Raw genomic sequence first — 18,131 nt, 5'->3', positions numbered from 1 at the left:
CTCATTTAAAATGGACTGTGGCAAAGTGGAAAACTGTTCTGTGGTCAGACGAATCAAAATGTGAAGTTCTTTATGGAAATCAGGGACGCCGTGTCATTCGGACTAAAGAGGAGAAGGACGACCCAAGTTGTTATCGGCGCTCAGTTCAGAAGCCTGCATCTCTGATGGTATGGGGTTGCATTAGTGCGTGTGGCATGGGCAGCTTACACATCTGGAAAGACACCATCAATGCTGAAAGGTATATCCAGGTTCTAGAGCAACATATGCTCCCATCCAGATGACGTCTCTTTCAGGGAAGACCTTGCATTTTCCAACATGACAATGCCAAACCACATACTGCATCAATTACAGCATCATGGCTGTGTAGAAGAAGGGTCCGGGTACTGAACTGGCCAGCCTGCAGTCCAGATCTTTCACCCATAGAAAACATTTGGCGCATCATAAAACGGAAGATACGACAAAAAAGACCTAAGACAGTTGAGCAACTAGAATCCTACATTAGACAAGAATGGGTTAACATTCCTTTTTTTTTTCCAACTTTATTTATGATATTATGATTTATGATATTACTGCCATCATTGTGCATTTTGTTGCAGACATATGAAAACTCTGTATGCACACACACACACACACACACACACTGCAGACACAGGAAAGCTAAGATGACTTAAGATTACAGTGTGAGATGGAGATAAGGTGGAGACACGTATAGTTTTGTACATATACAAATGTACATTTTCACACACACTTGCTGTCTTTGTCTGTCTATCTCTCCTCCGTCAAGCAGTCATGGCATTCGCAACATACACATCACCTTTGAACATTTGATGAATATATGACGTGACTGTTTTGTTGGGTGCCGGAATATCCTGGCTTGCGGAACCACACGTGTGAGGGCCCGTCAAGGCCACTAGCGGCTTTAATTCTTGTTTCAAAAAAAAAAACTGTACATGGAGCCAAATTAAATTTGGGTCCTCTTCCAGGCAAGTTTGTTACAGGTCCAGTTGGTGTCCACTTTTTATCCTCCACTGGCCGAAAGACCCCGAAGGGGGATTACGTCATGGAGATTTCCATTCATCCATCCTGGGAAGGGTACTCACCTTCTGAAATCAACTCCTCTCTCAATTTTTGGAGGAATTTCACAAATCTTGGCTGGGATTCTTGATATATCGGTAATACGCATATTGTAATTTCATTAAATTGGGTCACATTTTACCAGAGTTACAGCCCTTGATTAACAAAATTATACTTTGACAATTTCACGAGGGTGTGTTTTCCTTCTGAAATCAACTCTTCACAATTTGTGGAGAAATTTCATGAAACTTGGCAAAAGGCATGGTTGCATGTCGGTAGTGTGCATATTGTTATTTTGTTCAATTCGGTCACATTTTACCAGAGTTATAGCCCTTGATTAACAACCTTGTACTTTCACAATTTTCATGAAGGTGTACTTGCCTTCTGAAATCAACTCTCTCAATTTTTGGAGGAATTTCTCAAAGCTTAGCAAAAGGCCTTGTTATATGATGGTAATATGCATATTGCGATTTAATTTTGTTTGTGAAAATTTTACCAGTTATGACTCTCTTGATTAAATAACTTTGTACTTTGACAATTTCATGAGGGTGTAGGTTCTTCTGAAATCAACTCCTCTCAGTCTGTGGAGGAATTTCACCAAACTTGGCAAAAGGCTTTGTTATGTGACAGTTATATGCATATTGAAATTTGTTTAATTTGGGCAAATTTTTACCAGAGTTATGCCCTTGATTATTAACAAACTTGTACTTTGGCAATTTCATCAACTTCCCTCAATTTTTATTATCCCCTGCTGGCTGCAAGGCCCGAAGGGGGATTATGTCGTGGCAATGTCCAACCGTCCCAGAAAGGGCACTCAACTTCTGAAATTAATTCTTCTCACGATTTTTGGAGCAATTTCATGAAACTTAACAGGATTCTTTGTTATATGTCAGTAATATGCATATTGCAATTTCGTTCAATTCAGTCGCATTTTACCAGAGTTATGGCATAGTTGCCAGCGGGGGATATTGTGCTCTCAGAGCACTTATTTATTATTCCCCTTACAGTAGAAATGGACATTTTTCAGGTGAATAGCTATTTTTTATAACCTTTCCCTGACTTAGGGCAACATGCTTCTCCCTCATTTGTTTTTAGATTAGATTCGATTCACTTTATTCATCCCACATCGGGGAAATTCACGTGTTACGGTAGCAAGAAAATGTCAAACAGATAACAAAACTGAAATAAAAATTAGACAAACGAAGGATCAAATACAGAGGGCCATTTGCATTGTCTACCATGAAAAAGTATAGAAAAATTGCCTTATTGAGAGGCTCAGAAAAATTGCACATTACAGGTAGACTGTGTGTTGTTTTTTTTTTTTTTTAATATATATATTCCATGCTTATGGGTACTGAAATGGGGACATGAACTTATTCACCTAAAACTATTTCTTTTTTTACCATCAGGTCACAAAACATGTAATCTTTAATGAATGATATGTTAAAAGATAACTTTAATTTTCTGAGATGTAATAAAAACATATTTATATGCCAAAGTCAAGCCTATGAGTTCCAAAATGATGTCTGTTACATTACTTCTGTTACGATTGTCCATCTCGCGTCTGTTACAAATTAATTACAATCTAGCTATATACCATGTTAATCTTATTGAAAGAATGTGTATGTTTATTCTACTACACATGTTTATTAATTATATTTGCTAAAACATCACCTTCCTATGTTTCAAAAAGTAATTCTACATTGTTAAAATTGAGAATATATATGTCCACAACACTTCTGTTACGTTCTGACTTTGGCATATAAATATGTTTTTATTACATCTCAGAAAATTAAAGTTATCTTTTAACATATCATTCATTAAAGATTACATGTTTTGTGACCTGATGGTAAAAAAAAGAAATGGTTTTAGGTGAATTTTTAAAAATAAGTTAATGTCCCCATTTCAGTACCCATAAGTGTGGAATCACTCTCTCTCACACACACACACACACACACACACACACACACACACACACACACACACACACATATATATATATATATATATATATATATATATATATATATATATATATATATATATATAAAGTATGCATAAAATAGTTTAGGGCCTATATTAATTGCACATAATTGCATTGATGAGCGATGGCAGAGGTAGTAGTGGTGAAGTAGTGTAAATATAACGACAAACAGGTTATTGGTGCTATGTTACAAGTTGTGGGTGTTATACAGTCTGACAGGAGTAGGTATGAAATGACCTGCGGTACCTCTCCTTCTTACACAGTGGGTGTAGCAGTCTACTACTAAAAGAGCTGCTTAAAGCCCCCACAGCCTCATGTAGGGGGTGAGAGGGGTTATCCATGATTGAGGTCAGCTTGGCTAACATCCTCCTCTCACCCACCACCTCAATGGAGTCCAGAGGACAGTCCAAGACTGAGCCAGCCCTTCTGACCAGTTTATTAAGTTTCTTCCTGTCCCTCTCTGAACTTCCACAGCCCCAGCAGACCACAGCGTAGAAAATCGCTGATGCTACCACAGAGTCATAAAAAGTCCTAAGCAGTGTCCTGCACACACCAAAAGACCTCCGTCTTCTCAACAGGTGGAGACGGCTTTGGCCCTTCTTGTACAGGACATCTGTGTTGTTAGTCCAGTCCAGTCCAGTTTGTTGTTGAGGTGAACACCCAGGTATTTGTACTCCTCCACGATCTCAATGTCCAAACCCTGGATGCTCACTGGTGCAATATGAGGAACCGTCCTTCTGAAATCAATCACCACCTCCTTTGTCTTGCTGGCGTTGATGCGCAGGTGGTTCAGTTCGCACCAGGCGACAAAGTTGGTGATGACCTCTCTGTACTCCAGATCGTCCCCCTCTGACACATGTCCAACGATGGCTGTATCATCTGAGAACTTCTGGAGGTGGCAGCTGTCTGTGTTGTAGCTGAAGTCAGATGTGTAAAGAGGAAAGGAGAGAGCACTGTACCCTGTGGAGCCCCCGTGCTGCAGACTACCACATCAGACACACAGTCGCGGAGCCTCACATACTGTGGTCTGTTAATGAGGTAGTCGATGATCCATGCAGCCAGGTGGCAGTTGACACCAGCTCCCTCCAGCTTCCCCCTAAGCAGTGATGGCTGGATTGTGTTGAAAGCACTGGAGAAGTCAAAGAACATGATTCTCACAGTGCTCCCAGTGCCCTCCAGGTGCAAAAGTGACCGGTGTAGCAGGTAAATGACAGCGTCATCCACACCAATGCCCGGTCGATATGCAAACTGCAGGGGGTCCATCTCGCTGTTCACCAGGTGTCAGAGGTGGGAGAGAACAATCCTCTCCATGATCTTCATTAGGTGAGACGTTAAAGCTACTGGCCGAAAGTGGTTGAGCTCCCTGGGGTGCGCAGTCTTGGGAACTGGAACCACACATGATGATGATTTCCACAGAAGTGGAACTTTCTCCAGACTGAGGCTCAGGTTGAAAATGTACAGAAGAATCCCACAGAGCTGATCTGCACAGTCCTTAAGCAGTCTGGAGTTGATACCATCAGGGCCAGCAGCTTTCCTTGTCTTGATCCTCCTCAGCTCCTTCAACACCTGATCAGCTGTTATGGAGAGGCAAGGGGTGTAGCCGAGGTGTGAGTCCTGTAGAGTGAGGTCGGAGGTGGAGTGTGTGGATTGGTCTGGAAGGGATCGGAGGGGGGTGATGTGGTGTGAGGAGGGAGCTGTTGGTGTCAGAGGTATTATGAGGGGAGAGGGGTGGTGGTGGAGTGATATCACAGACCAGTCAGGACTATGGTGAGTGGGGGAGGGTGGGGTGGCACAGTCAAATCTGTTGAAAAAGAGATTCAACTCATTTGCCCAGTCTTGGCCCCCAGATACAGGGCCCCTCCCACTGTCCTTTGTGTGGCCAGAGATGGTTTTCAGGCCTCTCCATACCTCTCCGGTGTTGCTCCCCTTGAGGTGCTCCTCCAGCTTCCTCCTGTAGGTCCTTACCTCTCCTTATCCGCCTCTTCACCTCCCTCTGCACTCTCCTCATCTCCTCCTTGTTGCCAGATTTAAAAACCCTCTTCTCGTTTAATAGGGCTTTTAGTTCAGAGGTCACCCAGGGTTTATTGTTGGGAAAACACCGTACCTTCCTGACTGGCACAGTGTTTTCAACACAGAAATTAATGTAATCCGTGATGCAGGTTGTCAGGCTATCAATGTCATCCCTGTGAGGTTCACACAACACATCCCAGTCCGTGGTGTCAAAGCAGTCCCTCAGTGCCATACTGGTCTCCTCAGACCAGCTCCTTACATACCTCTTGGTGGGTGGTTGTTTATTCATCATAGGTATGTATGTATGTAGGGGACAAGTGAACCAGATTGTGGTCAGAACGGCCCAGCGGGGGGAGGGGTGATGAACTATATGCGTCCTTGGTGTTCACATACATTAAATCCAAAGTTCTCTTGTCTCAGGTGTGGCATTTCACATGCTGAGTGAAGGTTGGGAGAGTGGAGGACAGGGAAGCATGATTGAAGTCACCGGAGATTAGTAGCAGGGATTGGGGGTGCGATGTCTGAAGCTTTGACACTGTGGTGTGTAAGAGCTCACAGGTTGCAGCAGCATCGGCTGCTGGGGGGGATGTACACAGTTATCGCGATAACGTGCGAGAATTCCCTTGGGAGGTAATATGGCCGAATGCTAACCGCTAGCAGTTCAATGTTTTTACTGCAATACTGCTCCTTTACCCTGATGTGCCCTGGGTTACACCATCTGTCATTCACAAACATCGCTATACCCCCTCCTTTTCTCTTACCGCTGTCCTTGGCTTTCCTGTCCGCTCTCACGAGTTGAAATCTGTCCAGAGTGACGTGTGAGTCAGGTGAGAGTTCATTCAGCCAAGTCTCTGTGAGGCACATAAGGCTACACTCCCGGTACTCCCTCTGCAGCCTGGTTAGTGCCGTTAGCTCATTTATCTTATTGGGAAACGCAAGATCTCTCCCTGTGATGACAGACGGTATGCATGGTTTATACCGTTTTGTTGTGTTCTCTTATCTTTCCCATGTTGATGGATGACCTAAGGGAATTTCAAAAGCTGCTTCATGAAAAGATGGATTTTTTTCCCCCTAACCATTTTTCCTAATCTTTACAAGGGGTTGGCAGTCATCATGAAGGGAAGTGTACAGTGGTGCTTGAAAGTTTGTGAACCCTTTAGAATTTTCTATTTTTCTGCATAAATAAATAACCTAAAACATCAGATTTTCACACAAGTCCTAAAAGTAGATAATGAGACACACATTATACTTGGTGAAAGGTTTTCTTCACCTCTTGCCCTCACCATCTCGAGATCAGTCCCCCCGTGTCACCCAGAGCTCTGGGGGTGAGTTGCGAAAGAAAGACAGGAACCCCATGAGTTCGCAATCTTTATTCACAAGTCCCCCAATACAACGAGAGAATACAGGGATTTTATATGCGTCTTATCTGTGGATGAAATGACATCACTGTTTGATATCTGTCTGTGTGTGTGTCTGTGTGGATATGCAGCTGTGGGTGTGTGTGGGTGTGTCTGTGTACATCTTGTGGCTAGGTCAGCAAATCACATCTTAATTCCATCAATATGTATGTGTGTGAGTGAAACCTTGGCATATTAGCAGATGTTCTAACAGATATCAACATTTACGCACAACCTTAGGTCAGAGACAGCACAGTTCTGACAGAATGTTCCAAAAGAAATCAATATTACATCTCGAGCAATGTGTCTAGCTTAGACAGAAGGTCACACAGTAACTAGGTCAAGTTACACAGAATTCAATGCCTTCTAGCTGAAATAGTAAAATAGAACAGAACAGAACAATATTAAGAATAAATCCTTACAATTTTGTCACAAAATAAATTACTGCCTTCTTGGTCAAGAATAAATACTTACAATTATTTATCCTTACAAAGGAATAAAACCTTACACTTGGTCATTTATTTATTGAGGAAAATAATCCAATACTACATATATGTGAGCGGCAAAAGTATGTGAACCTCTGCTTCCAGTATCTGGTGTGACCCCCTTGTGCAACAATAACTGCAACTAAACGTTTGCGGTAACTGTTGATCAGTCCTGCACACCAGCTTGGAGGAATTTTAGCCCATTCCTCCGTACAGAAGAGCTTCAACTCTGGGATGTTGGTTGGTTTCCTCACATGAACTGCCCGCTTCAGGTCCTTCCACAACATTTCGATTGGATTAAAGGAGGTACGCAGAACCTTTTTAAATACATTTCTGAGTGGATAGTATATCCATCCTTGACTCTTGTATGCTGAATAATTGAGAATAAAAAATGTATATATTTTTGAGAGTTAAAATCGACCGCAAAGTTGGCATTTGAGCTGCCCTGCTGAGCCAGCCAGCCCTGGGTGGGTGACGTTACAGCGGGAACCATTGCTATAGACCAAAGCCAGACTTGGCAGGTGAGAGTGGTTGCAATGGCCTCGTCATTCTGATTTATCTGAGATTCTTCAGATTCCTCAGATAGTAGTACATAGTCCTGAAATTGGAGTGTGTACATGCTACTGCTATACACGTAGAACTGTATCGAATCCGAAAGTAACATGTTGGCCAAGGAGGCCCCCACCTTACGAAATAAAGCCGGAGAACTGGATGGACTTGGACTGACCGTCTCATGTGACTTTCGTTAAAACAGGATAGGTGTTATAACTTTGTGCAACATACATGCATGCATTTTCACTGATGAAACATAAAAGGCTAATTAAATAATCGGATGAACTGAGACCATCACATTCTGAAGCAAATTAAATAATCTTATACCGGTAACTTAAATACACAATACAAGTTACATGTATTAATCTAAATGCAGGTAAACAACGAGTGTTTTTGTTATGTAACCAAATGAGAGTTGCATCTTGCCCATCTGTGTTCTCGCTTCTTGAAGGCCGATCTTGTGGCCGATTGTTTTGAAACAATCTGACTTTCAGTTCTTCGTTCATTTGCTTCTTCCACGTAAGGGTGAGATATTGTTGCTGAGGCAAGCATATCCAGCGGGAGGGGGAAGCATATCCAGCAGAGAAATCTGACTGGTCTACTCCTCCTCCATACAGAGTACTCCGCCATTACTGCTCGGCTCCCGCTCTGGGAGAATTGGTGCAACTGAACTTGCTTTCCTTTTCTTGTAGTTTTCTTTTCCTTTTATTGTTGGTACTGCACCCTCCTTTCAATACGGGCTTATAGCCAATGCTCCTCAACAGATCAGAGATTTCGTACAAGTCCTCAGTAAAATGTGCAGAGTAGAGGAGAGACCACTTCATAGGCGCCCAATCTGTGAATTTCTCGCAAAATGCATCCAAATCTTTGCAGTTTGAACATTCTTGGGCCATGAATGCAACATAAATGCACCTTCTGTCGTGTTGCTTCACCGGCCAGCAACACATCTACGTGGCATGGTGATAAATTAGCTCAAAATGGAGGCTCGACGTTGCAGTCAGCTCTGTGTTTTAGTATAGCGGAAATGGCGATGAGATTGATGGGCTTCCTGCTGTGACGTCACAGATGTCAAGGTCATTCACTCAGACCGCTACCTATATGAATCACTTTAATCGTAAAAATTACTATATTAGATTTATTGTTTACGCTTAAAACTATTCCTGTGCCATTCTTGAGGTCTCAAGGCATTTATAAACAAAAAGTGAGGCTATGGTTCTGTGCATCTCCTTTAAAGTGCATCTTCTGGACCAATTTCGTTTTTTTTTTTTTAAATATGAAAGTATGTCCCTTTTACACACTCATCCAGAAGGGTAATTTTGCACAAGGCCATCTGTCTGCAGCAGAAAAAAATAAAATAAAATGTGTCTGGAAAAATCCCAAGGGAGTCTGGAGCCAGATTCGTGACGTTACCTGTGGAAGCGCCAGCAGGCTGCGCGAGCTTTGCACAGTTTCAGTGCACAGCCTGTGTAGATCAAGCGCTCCCATTTCTCTCTCATTGTCCAGTCTTTTTGGAAAACGATGAACACTAATCCCATCAAGATTGGTGTTGCTACATCCTCCTACGATACATCTGTTAACTATTTTAATAATTGCGTGATAACGTTGAAGAAATTTGCAGAAAACCACCAGGTCGTTTTCTCATAAACAAACCAACGCTGACGTACGATTCAGAGGGAGGCGTCCCGCAGATGATGTCACGAAAATCAATGTTTCCCAGGAAATCCAAATGCAAAGTTTTTTTCAGAGGTGGACCATTTCACCTCATGGCTTGATTTCAACTGAATTTTTTTGGTATTGCGCAAGGTAAAAAAAATTGCGCAAAATGTGACAGATATTTGACCAAAGTTTAATATAAAATAGGAGATTTACATTCATCTTGCTCCTGAATTTACTTGCGATATGCACTTTAAGGTCAGGACTTTGACTTGGCCATTTCAAAACATTAACCATTCTTTGGTAGAACGACTTGTGTGCTTAGGGTTGTTGTCTTGCTGCATGACCCACCTTCACTTGAGATTCAGTTCATGGACAGATGTCCTGACATTTTCCTTTAGAATTCGCTGGTATAATTCAGAGGTCATTGTTCCATCAACGATGGCAAGCCATCCTGGCCCAGATGCAGCAAAACGGGCCCAAACCATGATACCACCACCATGTTTCACAGATGGGATAAGGCCACACCAATTCAATTGGTTGGTTCTCGGAATCACCGCTTGAAAAAAAAAAAATTGAAATCAAACTCCCGCCAACAGAAAAGGTCACATGACATGAGGTCACGTGACATTGAAAACCAATCAAATCGCCACTTTCACTTTCGATAAAGACTTGTGGAAGAAACATGCCTATGGAGGGGAGTCCTGCAAAGCCTGTGTTTGTGATTTGTTAGGATATTCAGCAAACAGAAGCGTAAAATCTTTGACAGGTATGTTGAAATTCTGTTTACTGGTTTGCCTGTATTGTTTGGTCTACAGTATTTCCACCGCTAATTTTACCATCAGAGCATTTTTTTTTTTTCGCCCGCTCGCTTCATATTTTTCCTGAAAAAATCAGAGAACCAACTAACTAAATTGGTGTGGCCTAAGGTTCTTATGGTGGAATGCAGTATTTTTCTTTCTCTAAAAATAACGCTTCTCATTTAAACCAAAAAGTTCTATTTTGGTCTCATCCATCCACAGGACATTTTTCCAATAGCCTTCTGGCTTGTCCACATGATCTTTAGCAAACTGCAGATCAGCAGCAATGTTCTTTTTGGAGAGCAGTGGCCTTCTCCTTGCAACCCTGCCATGCACACCATTGTTGTTCAGTGTTCTCCTGATGGTGGACTCATTAACATTAGCCAATGTGAGAGAGGCCTTCAGTTGCTTAGAAGTTACTCTGGGGTCCTTTGTGACCTCGCTGACTATTACACGCCTTGCTCTTGGAGTGATCTTTGTTGGTCAACCACTCCTGGGGAGGGTAACAATGGTCTTGAATTTCCTCCATTTGTACACAATCTGTCTGACTGTGGATTGGTGGAGTCCAAACTCTTTAGAGATGGTTTTGTAACCTTTTCCAGCCTGATGAGCATCAACAACGCTTTTTCTGAGGTCCTCAGAAATCTCCTTTGTTTGTGCCATGATGCACTTCCACAAACATGTGTTGTGAAGATCAGACTTTGATAGATCCCTGTTCTTTAATAAAACAAGGTGCCCACTCACACCTGATTGTCATCCCATTGATTTGAAAACACCTGACTATAATTTCACCTTCAAATTAACTGCTAATCCTACAAGTTCACATACTTTTGCCACTCACAGATATGTAATATTGGATAATTTTCCTCAATAAATAAATGACCAAGTATAATATTTTTGTCTCATTTGTTTAACTGGGTTCTCTTTATCTACTTTTAGGACTTGTGTGAAAATCTGTTTTAGGTCATATTTATGCAGAAATATAGAAAATTCTAAAGGCTTCACAAACTTTAAAGCAACACTGTATATGTGACAAAGGTTGTTGCTACTTCTATACAGTAAATAAAATGCCTTATTTGGTGTCATTCTGCCAGTTATAATAGCAGTTGTGATGCTTATTCAGTCATGTTAAGTGGCTTCCTCAGGTCTTGATACGAGAACATGGCACACATGCGGTACGCTGATGTGTGATGTGTGTTTTTTTTTTTTTTTTATATATAAAGTTCTATGAGAAAGCAGGAGCCATTATACAGGAGGACATCTCTGAGGCTTCTCTCATCATCGGTGTGAAAAGGCCACCAGAAGAAAGGGTCATTCCAAAAAAAACCTATGCTTTCTTCTCCCACACCATCAAAGCCCAGGAGGCTAATATGGGTCTTCTAGATGATCTTCTCAAAAAGGTAAATCTATTAAATGATCTCCTGATGTCTATCCATTTTTTTTTCATGTAAAATCTGTTTTGTTTTGTTTTTTGCATGAGATTTGTGCAGACCTTTTATATGCAAGAGATATAATTGCTGAACCCAGGAACCTGCAGAAAATACAGTGTCACTCTGTGATAAAGATGCATGAATATTTTGAAGCAAGCTGGTGTTTCAGAAGCTTATATTCATAAGTCAACTTTTTACTCTATTCAGGAAGTGCGGCTGATCGATTATGAGAAAATGGTTGATGAAAATGGGTTCAGAGTTGTTGCATTTGGAAAGTGGGCTGGTGTTGCAGGTAAAGTGATGCGTTTTCTTGTGATGTGAGGTATTTCTTTATTTTAGAAAATGTTAAGAAATTCCGTATGAAATTATTGAATCTGAGCGTTCAGCATGTTTGAAACGGTTGTGTGGCTCAGATTCTGCAGTAATGAATACTGAAGAAAAGGTCAGTTGCTGAATATGGGTTTTGGAAAAGCTATGGTACCTGCTTGAATGCCAACTTTCTCTATTCATGCAGGAATGATTAACATTTTGCATGGTCTGGGTCTCCGACTCTTGGTCCTTGGACACCACACTCCCTTTATGGTATGGCTCTCTGTTCGATGCTTTACCTAGTCTGGTAGTGTTCAACTACAGAATGATCAGAGGACAATAGTTTTATTAGTACTTTAGCCATTTTTTTAGACATGTAATTTTTCCTCATGCCACTCAGTAACTCTTTGTGTAAAAAAAAAAAACCTTTGGTATCATATTAAGTCCTAAAAGGGCTAAATTCTGTAATTTAAATAAATACTCAGTGTGGCACTTTTTTCTCATTCATGGTACAGCATATTGGAATGGCACACAATTACAGGAATGTCAGTCAAGCCATACAAGCAGTCAGGGACTGTGGATATGAGATCTCGCTGGGCCTCATGCCCAAGTCCATTGGTCCACTCACATTTGTGTTTACTGGCACAGGCAATGTATCTAAGGTACATATGAAAAATACAGTACAAATCTCTTAGGCATATATTAAGCAACTTCATATCTCTTAGTCATATATTAAGCAACTTTAATCTATCTTTGTAGGGTGCACAAGACATTTTCAATGAGCTTCCATGTGAATATGTGGAGCCACATGAACTGAAAGAAGTCTCCAAATCAGGAGGTACTCATTTTTATTTCTTCTTTTATGTTCCGTTATTAACTTTTTTTTTTGTGGGGGGTGGGTGGGTGGGTGTCATGTTTGACCTGAGCATGCAATATACAGGGCACAGTCTTCCAGATTACAGGATGCAGATTTTGTGTGTGTAATGCATTTCCTTCACTTTGACTTGATTTTTCCTTCTATTTGTACAGACCTGACAAAAGTGTATGGTACAGTGATCAGCAGACACCACCATTTAGTTCGAAAGAGTGATGGGGTTTATGATCCTTTGGAGTATGAGCACCATCCTGAACGTTACACCTCTCACTTCAGATCTAGTGTGAGTACTATGAATATCCTCTTTATTTATTGCTACATCTTAATAGCTCACACAACTCCTGGTGCATACAAGTACTTAGAAATTGTATTATGATTTGGGGAATTTTTGCTCCCCTTCTCTCTCTCTCTCTCTCTCTCTCACACACACACACACACACACACACACACACACACACACACACACACACACACACTTAAAAAGCATTTTCTACAATATAACATCCACATACCTGCAGTTGCTAGTGAATTAATTTTTCATTTGTTGTACGTGTTGATTGTTTTGTGGCAACTTCAGGCTCAGGAATATTAAGTCTGATGCATCTTTCTTTCTTCATTCTGTATCAGTATGCTTCCCACAAGCATTGATTTGATTTGACCACGAGGGGCAGTACACTTTTTCGACCTCAATTTTTAATTCTCTTAAAAATGTGCCTCATTTATCAATCTTCAGTTGAAGTTGTGTTTAAATGTTTGCATAAGCCAAACCGAACAAAAAGTTTCCACTAGATTTGCAAAATTTTCAGAAATGCTGTCCCCCCAAAAGTTTCAGAAATGCTGTAGGGATGTTCTACAACGATAGAGGGAAAAGAGAAGGAGCAGAATCGCATCAAGAAAGCACTTCAGAACTGCGGGTATCCCAACTGGTCTTTCCTCAAGAGCAGAAAAAGGAACAGAACGGACAATTGAGGATAACAGGAACAAATGCAAGAACATTGTCATTCCCTACATTTCTGGTCTATCTGAGAAACTCAGGAGGATCTTCTACAAACACAACATTCCGGTACATTTCAGATCCAGTAACATCCTGAAGCAGAAACTGGTCCACCCTAAGGACAGAATAGCCAGACACAAACAGGACAACGTAGTGTATGCCATTCAGTGCAGTGAGGAATGCACGGACTCGTATATTGAGGAAACAAAACAACCGCTTCACAGGCGCATGGCTCAACACGAGAGCCAGTTCCTCAGGCCAGGACTCTGCTGTCTACCTTCATCTTAACAACAAAGGACACTCATTTCAGGATTGCAACGTACGCATTTTAGCCAGAGAGGATCGTTGGTATGAGCGAGGAGTTAAAGAAGCCATTTTTGTCAACCTGGAACGGCCATCACTGAACAGAGGTAGGGGTCTAAGGCCCTGTCCACACGGCAACGGATTCAGGTGAATCTGATCAAATTGTTTATCGTTTCGGCCTGGCGTCCACACGGCACCGGCGTTTTGGGTGCCCCAAAACGAAATCTTTTGAGAACGGGTTCCAGAGTGGAAAAATCTGGCAACGGAGCCGTTGCGAAGTCGTCTGGATGAGTAGAACGGATTTGTTTACGATGACGTCACAACCATATGTGCTTCATGCCGGGTAGAAGTGTAACGAACTCGATGCGAGTTGTCAACAAATCCTATAACTTGGTTCATGAAACGCGCTTACAAAATATTTTCACTGTGAATATTTATTGTGTAATGGTGCAAAGTGAGAGAGAGAGTGAGAGAATAGCTCTTAGGGCAGAGTCAATCCCGCCAGTAAAAATAGGGGAAAAAAAGGCGCGATCTCACCTCTTCAGATGTTGGTTTAAGTCCGACAATACATTCCTCAAAAAGGGCCGTTCATTCCTCTTTCCGCGTCTCCATTCAAAAAACGAGCACGTGATTTAAAGGGACTATATCCATAGGATAGGGAGTGAGAAAGTGTGTGCGTGTGACAGTGACTGGGATAGTCACTGTGTGCATGCGCAGTTATGCGCATGCGTCTACTTCTATTGTTCTGGTGTCTCCGATGGGACCGTCTTACAGCGCACCTAGAGTAGAGGTCTGCGCGGGTCGGATTTTTCAGTCCCGCTCCCGCCCGCGCCCACATTGTGCAGTCCCGCCCGCGAAGAATTGATTTTCAGTCCCGCTCCCGCCCGCGCCTGCCATATTTTGTCCCGCTCCCGCCCGCAAATCCCGCATGATGCAGACGTTCGCGTTATTTCTCAGAAAAGTTCTTGTCTTGACACAGCGTGATGGTGCCCCGCCCCCTACTTTGAGTGGATTTGAGCATAAATATCTATAGCTCACGTTCACGTTTGTTATTATTTACCTTGTTTCTGAATTCAGCATGTAGTGTCTCTAATAATAATAGTGCTGTCAAGCGATTAAAATATTTAATCGCGAATCGCACATTTTCGTCACATGAGAAACCATTGTAATTCTCTGATCAGCATAAAGTAAATGGGCTTGCTTTGTACCAATGTTTTTTTTTTTTTTTTTTATTGCAAAGCAGAGCTAGCAAGAGAACCATGAGTAAAGTGATTTACTGCTTGAGTTAGTCTACAACTCTAATCAGAGAGACAGGTTACACAGTGACGGTAGGCTTGACTCAATGCTATCCCAGAAATCCTTCCTGTAATATGCAAATTTGGCCGCCTCTGATTGGACAGCCAAATTTGCATATTACAGGAAGGATTTCTGGGATAGCATTGAGTTTACAGACGCTGTCTTCTTAAAGGAACAGTCCACCGTAATTCCATAATGAAATATGCTCTTATCTGAATTGAGATGAGCTGCTCCGTACCTCTCCGAGCTTTGCGCGACCTCCCAGTCAGTCAGACGCGCTGTCACTCCTGTTAGCAATGTAGCTAGGCTCAGTATGGCCAATGGTATTTTTTGGGGCTGTAGTTAGATGCGATCAAACTCTTCCGCGTTTTTCCTGTTTACATAGGTTTATATGACCAGTGATATGAAACAAGTTCAGTTACACAAATTGAAACGTAGCGATTTTCTATGCTATGGAAAGTCCGCACTATAATGACAGGCGTACTAACACCTTCTGCGCGCTTTGGCAGCGCATTGATACGGAGCTCAGATATCAATGCGCTGCCGAAGCGTGCAGAAGGTGTTAGTACGCCTGTCATTATAGTGCGGACTTTCCATAGCATAGAAAATCGCCACGTTTCAATTTGTGTAACTGAACTTGTTTCATATCACTGGTCAGATAAACCTATGTAAACAGGAAAAACGCGGAAGAGTTTGGTCGCATCTAACTACAGCCCCAAAAAATACCATTGGCCATACTGAGCCTAGCTACATTGCTAACAGGAGTGACAGCGCGTCTGACTGCGTCTGACTGACTGGGAGGTCGCGCAAAGCTCGGAGAGGTACGGAGCAGCTCGTCTCAATTCAGATAAGGGCATATTTCATTATGGAATTACGGTGGACTGTTCCTTTAAAACTGAATAAATATTTAAAAAGAGCCAAATGAGCCAGTCTTTTGAACGGCTCTTTTCAAAGAACGGATCACAAAGATGCGGATCCCATCAAAGAGCCATAAATCCCATCTCTACTAGTTTCAAAAGCTTATGAAAAACCTACATCATGTCACAGAGCGTTAATCTCGTGATAAAAAAAAATTATCGCCGTTAAAATTGAGTCAAGTTAACGCGATAATAACGCGACATTTTTTACAGCACTAATAATAATAATAATAATAATAATAATAATAAAAGACAGGCGAGCACGTAATTCCAAGTGGAAATTTGGTATATTTATTGTTCAGCTATACAAAACATTAGGCTAACCCAGTTTACATTTGTTAAGCATTTCTAACTAGAATATCCTATAGAATACCCTATAAGCATAGCATATATAAATGTTATAGCAAAACACAGTCCTAGCCTACAACAACAAAAAATCGACAGTATAGGCTACTGTAGCCATTATAGGGCTATGGTTGCACATTTCTAAAACCATTTGGGCTTGAGCCTCCATGCAAGTGTTAAACTCAATATAAACATAGCTGACCTTGTTTGAATATGAATAAGAAAAACGAGAAAATCAAACGCAGGTAAACGAAACAACTAAGCCTATTATATATAAGCATCGGGTTCTTTGAACAGCTATGGAGAAACAGCAAATTGTTCACTGTTGAGGGCTTCAACATACTGCGCCTTTTCTCCAGTATGCGACCACATATGCTGAACGCGCGCTCGGATGGTGCGCTGGAACCCGCAATGGCCAGTACATGCCATGCCAGTTTGGCAAGTGTGGGAAAGTCATAGCAGTGCTTTTTCCACCACAGCAGGATATCTTTAGATTGGTGTGATTCGGATCCAATGAGTTTCACTTTCAGATAATCATCAATCTCGGAGTTTAAAAGACTTCGATTCAGCACCCGTAGCACCGACATCCTCCCATTCCTCAAACTCACGAAAGTGACCTTTTTAGGTGGAGGTGGCTCCGCACTTTCATCAGTTTGGACATCAAACCCCAACTCCTCAGTCATCTCTTTCACAGCTTCCGTCACGTATTGTCTGTCTTTCATTTGCATTGATCATCCTAAGATTTCAGGACTCTTGACTTTTTAACGGTAAATGTATCTCTTTTTAAAGCAGCACTTACTTTTGAAGCACTGTGAGATTCAGTAAAGGAGCTCTGCTCTTCTGCCATGATCGGAGATCTCAAACATGGAAGAGGAAAGGAATCGAGAAACGAATGAGAGTTATTTATCCTCTCCTGGATCAGAATCAGAATTCTGATGACCAGCTCATCTAAGGTGTCACTGAGGCATCATGTTAGTGTGGGTCACTGGAGGCTGGGTGTGAATGGCGAGTCATTAGAGTGATCAAAGGATTTCCCATTAGGGTGATAAATGGCAAATTTAAGATGCCATTCCTCACTCAATCTGGCAATCTGACTCTCTCTGCAAATTTAGGCATCTTAAAATGTTTTTATTAATGCCAAATAAAATATCCAGCACAAATTATATATGATAGACAAATTAATAATTTATAAATTTTATTTCAAACACGTTTTTAGTTAGCGGGACTGCAGCTTATCACCGCTCCCGCCCGCGCCGCATATGTGCACTCGCGCCCGCAATGAGCTTTCAAAATTTGTCCCGCGCCGCAATGATTTGCGGTGGGTCCCGCGAGTCCCGCGGGACTCCCGCGGGAGTGCAGGGCTCTAACCTAGAGGTGTGGCATGTGTATTGCATCGTTTTCAGCAAGCGTTGCATTGCCATATGGACCTGAAATTTAACTGATCCGTTGCCCATGTGAACACGATATTTAAAAAAAAAAAATCTCGTTGCCATTGTCGTGTGGATGTAGCCTAAGACATCATTTATCAGCCACCTACAATGCAGTCCTTGGCACACTTCCCAGACAACTGAATGCACACCAAAACCCAGCTGTTTTCAGTGACTCACAGGAGGACAGAGAGAATCAGCATTCCGCTGATCACCCTAACGGGCAATCCATTGATCATCCTAACGACTCTCGAGGCCGTTCACATCCAGCCCCCAGTGAC

General features: G+C 41.9%; 1 protein-coding gene across 2 annotated transcripts in view; it reads left to right on the top strand.

The window, feature by feature from the left end:
* aass (aminoadipate-semialdehyde synthase) overlaps positions 1-18,131 on the top strand; it is a 107,388-nt gene that overhangs the window by 29,736 nt on the left and 59,521 nt on the right. For both annotated transcript variants that reach the window (XM_060914770.1, XM_060914769.1), the window contains exons 3-8: positions 11,179-11,355; positions 11,593-11,677; positions 11,900-11,967; positions 12,210-12,356; positions 12,454-12,532; positions 12,724-12,851. In XM_060914770.1, the coding sequence (XP_060770753.1) occupies positions 11,179-11,355; positions 11,593-11,677; positions 11,900-11,967; positions 12,210-12,356; positions 12,454-12,532; positions 12,724-12,851 (684 nt within the window). The remainder of the gene's footprint in view (positions 1-11,178; positions 11,356-11,592; positions 11,678-11,899; positions 11,968-12,209; positions 12,357-12,453; positions 12,533-12,723; positions 12,852-18,131) is intronic.

This window comes from Neoarius graeffei, chromosome 2 (genome assembly GCF_027579695.1).
Source record: "Neoarius graeffei isolate fNeoGra1 chromosome 2, fNeoGra1.pri, whole genome shotgun sequence".
In the NCBI taxonomy this organism is placed as follows: domain Eukaryota; kingdom Metazoa; phylum Chordata; class Actinopteri; order Siluriformes; family Ariidae; genus Neoarius; species Neoarius graeffei.
This window is presented reverse-complemented; position numbering and strand designations above follow the sequence as displayed.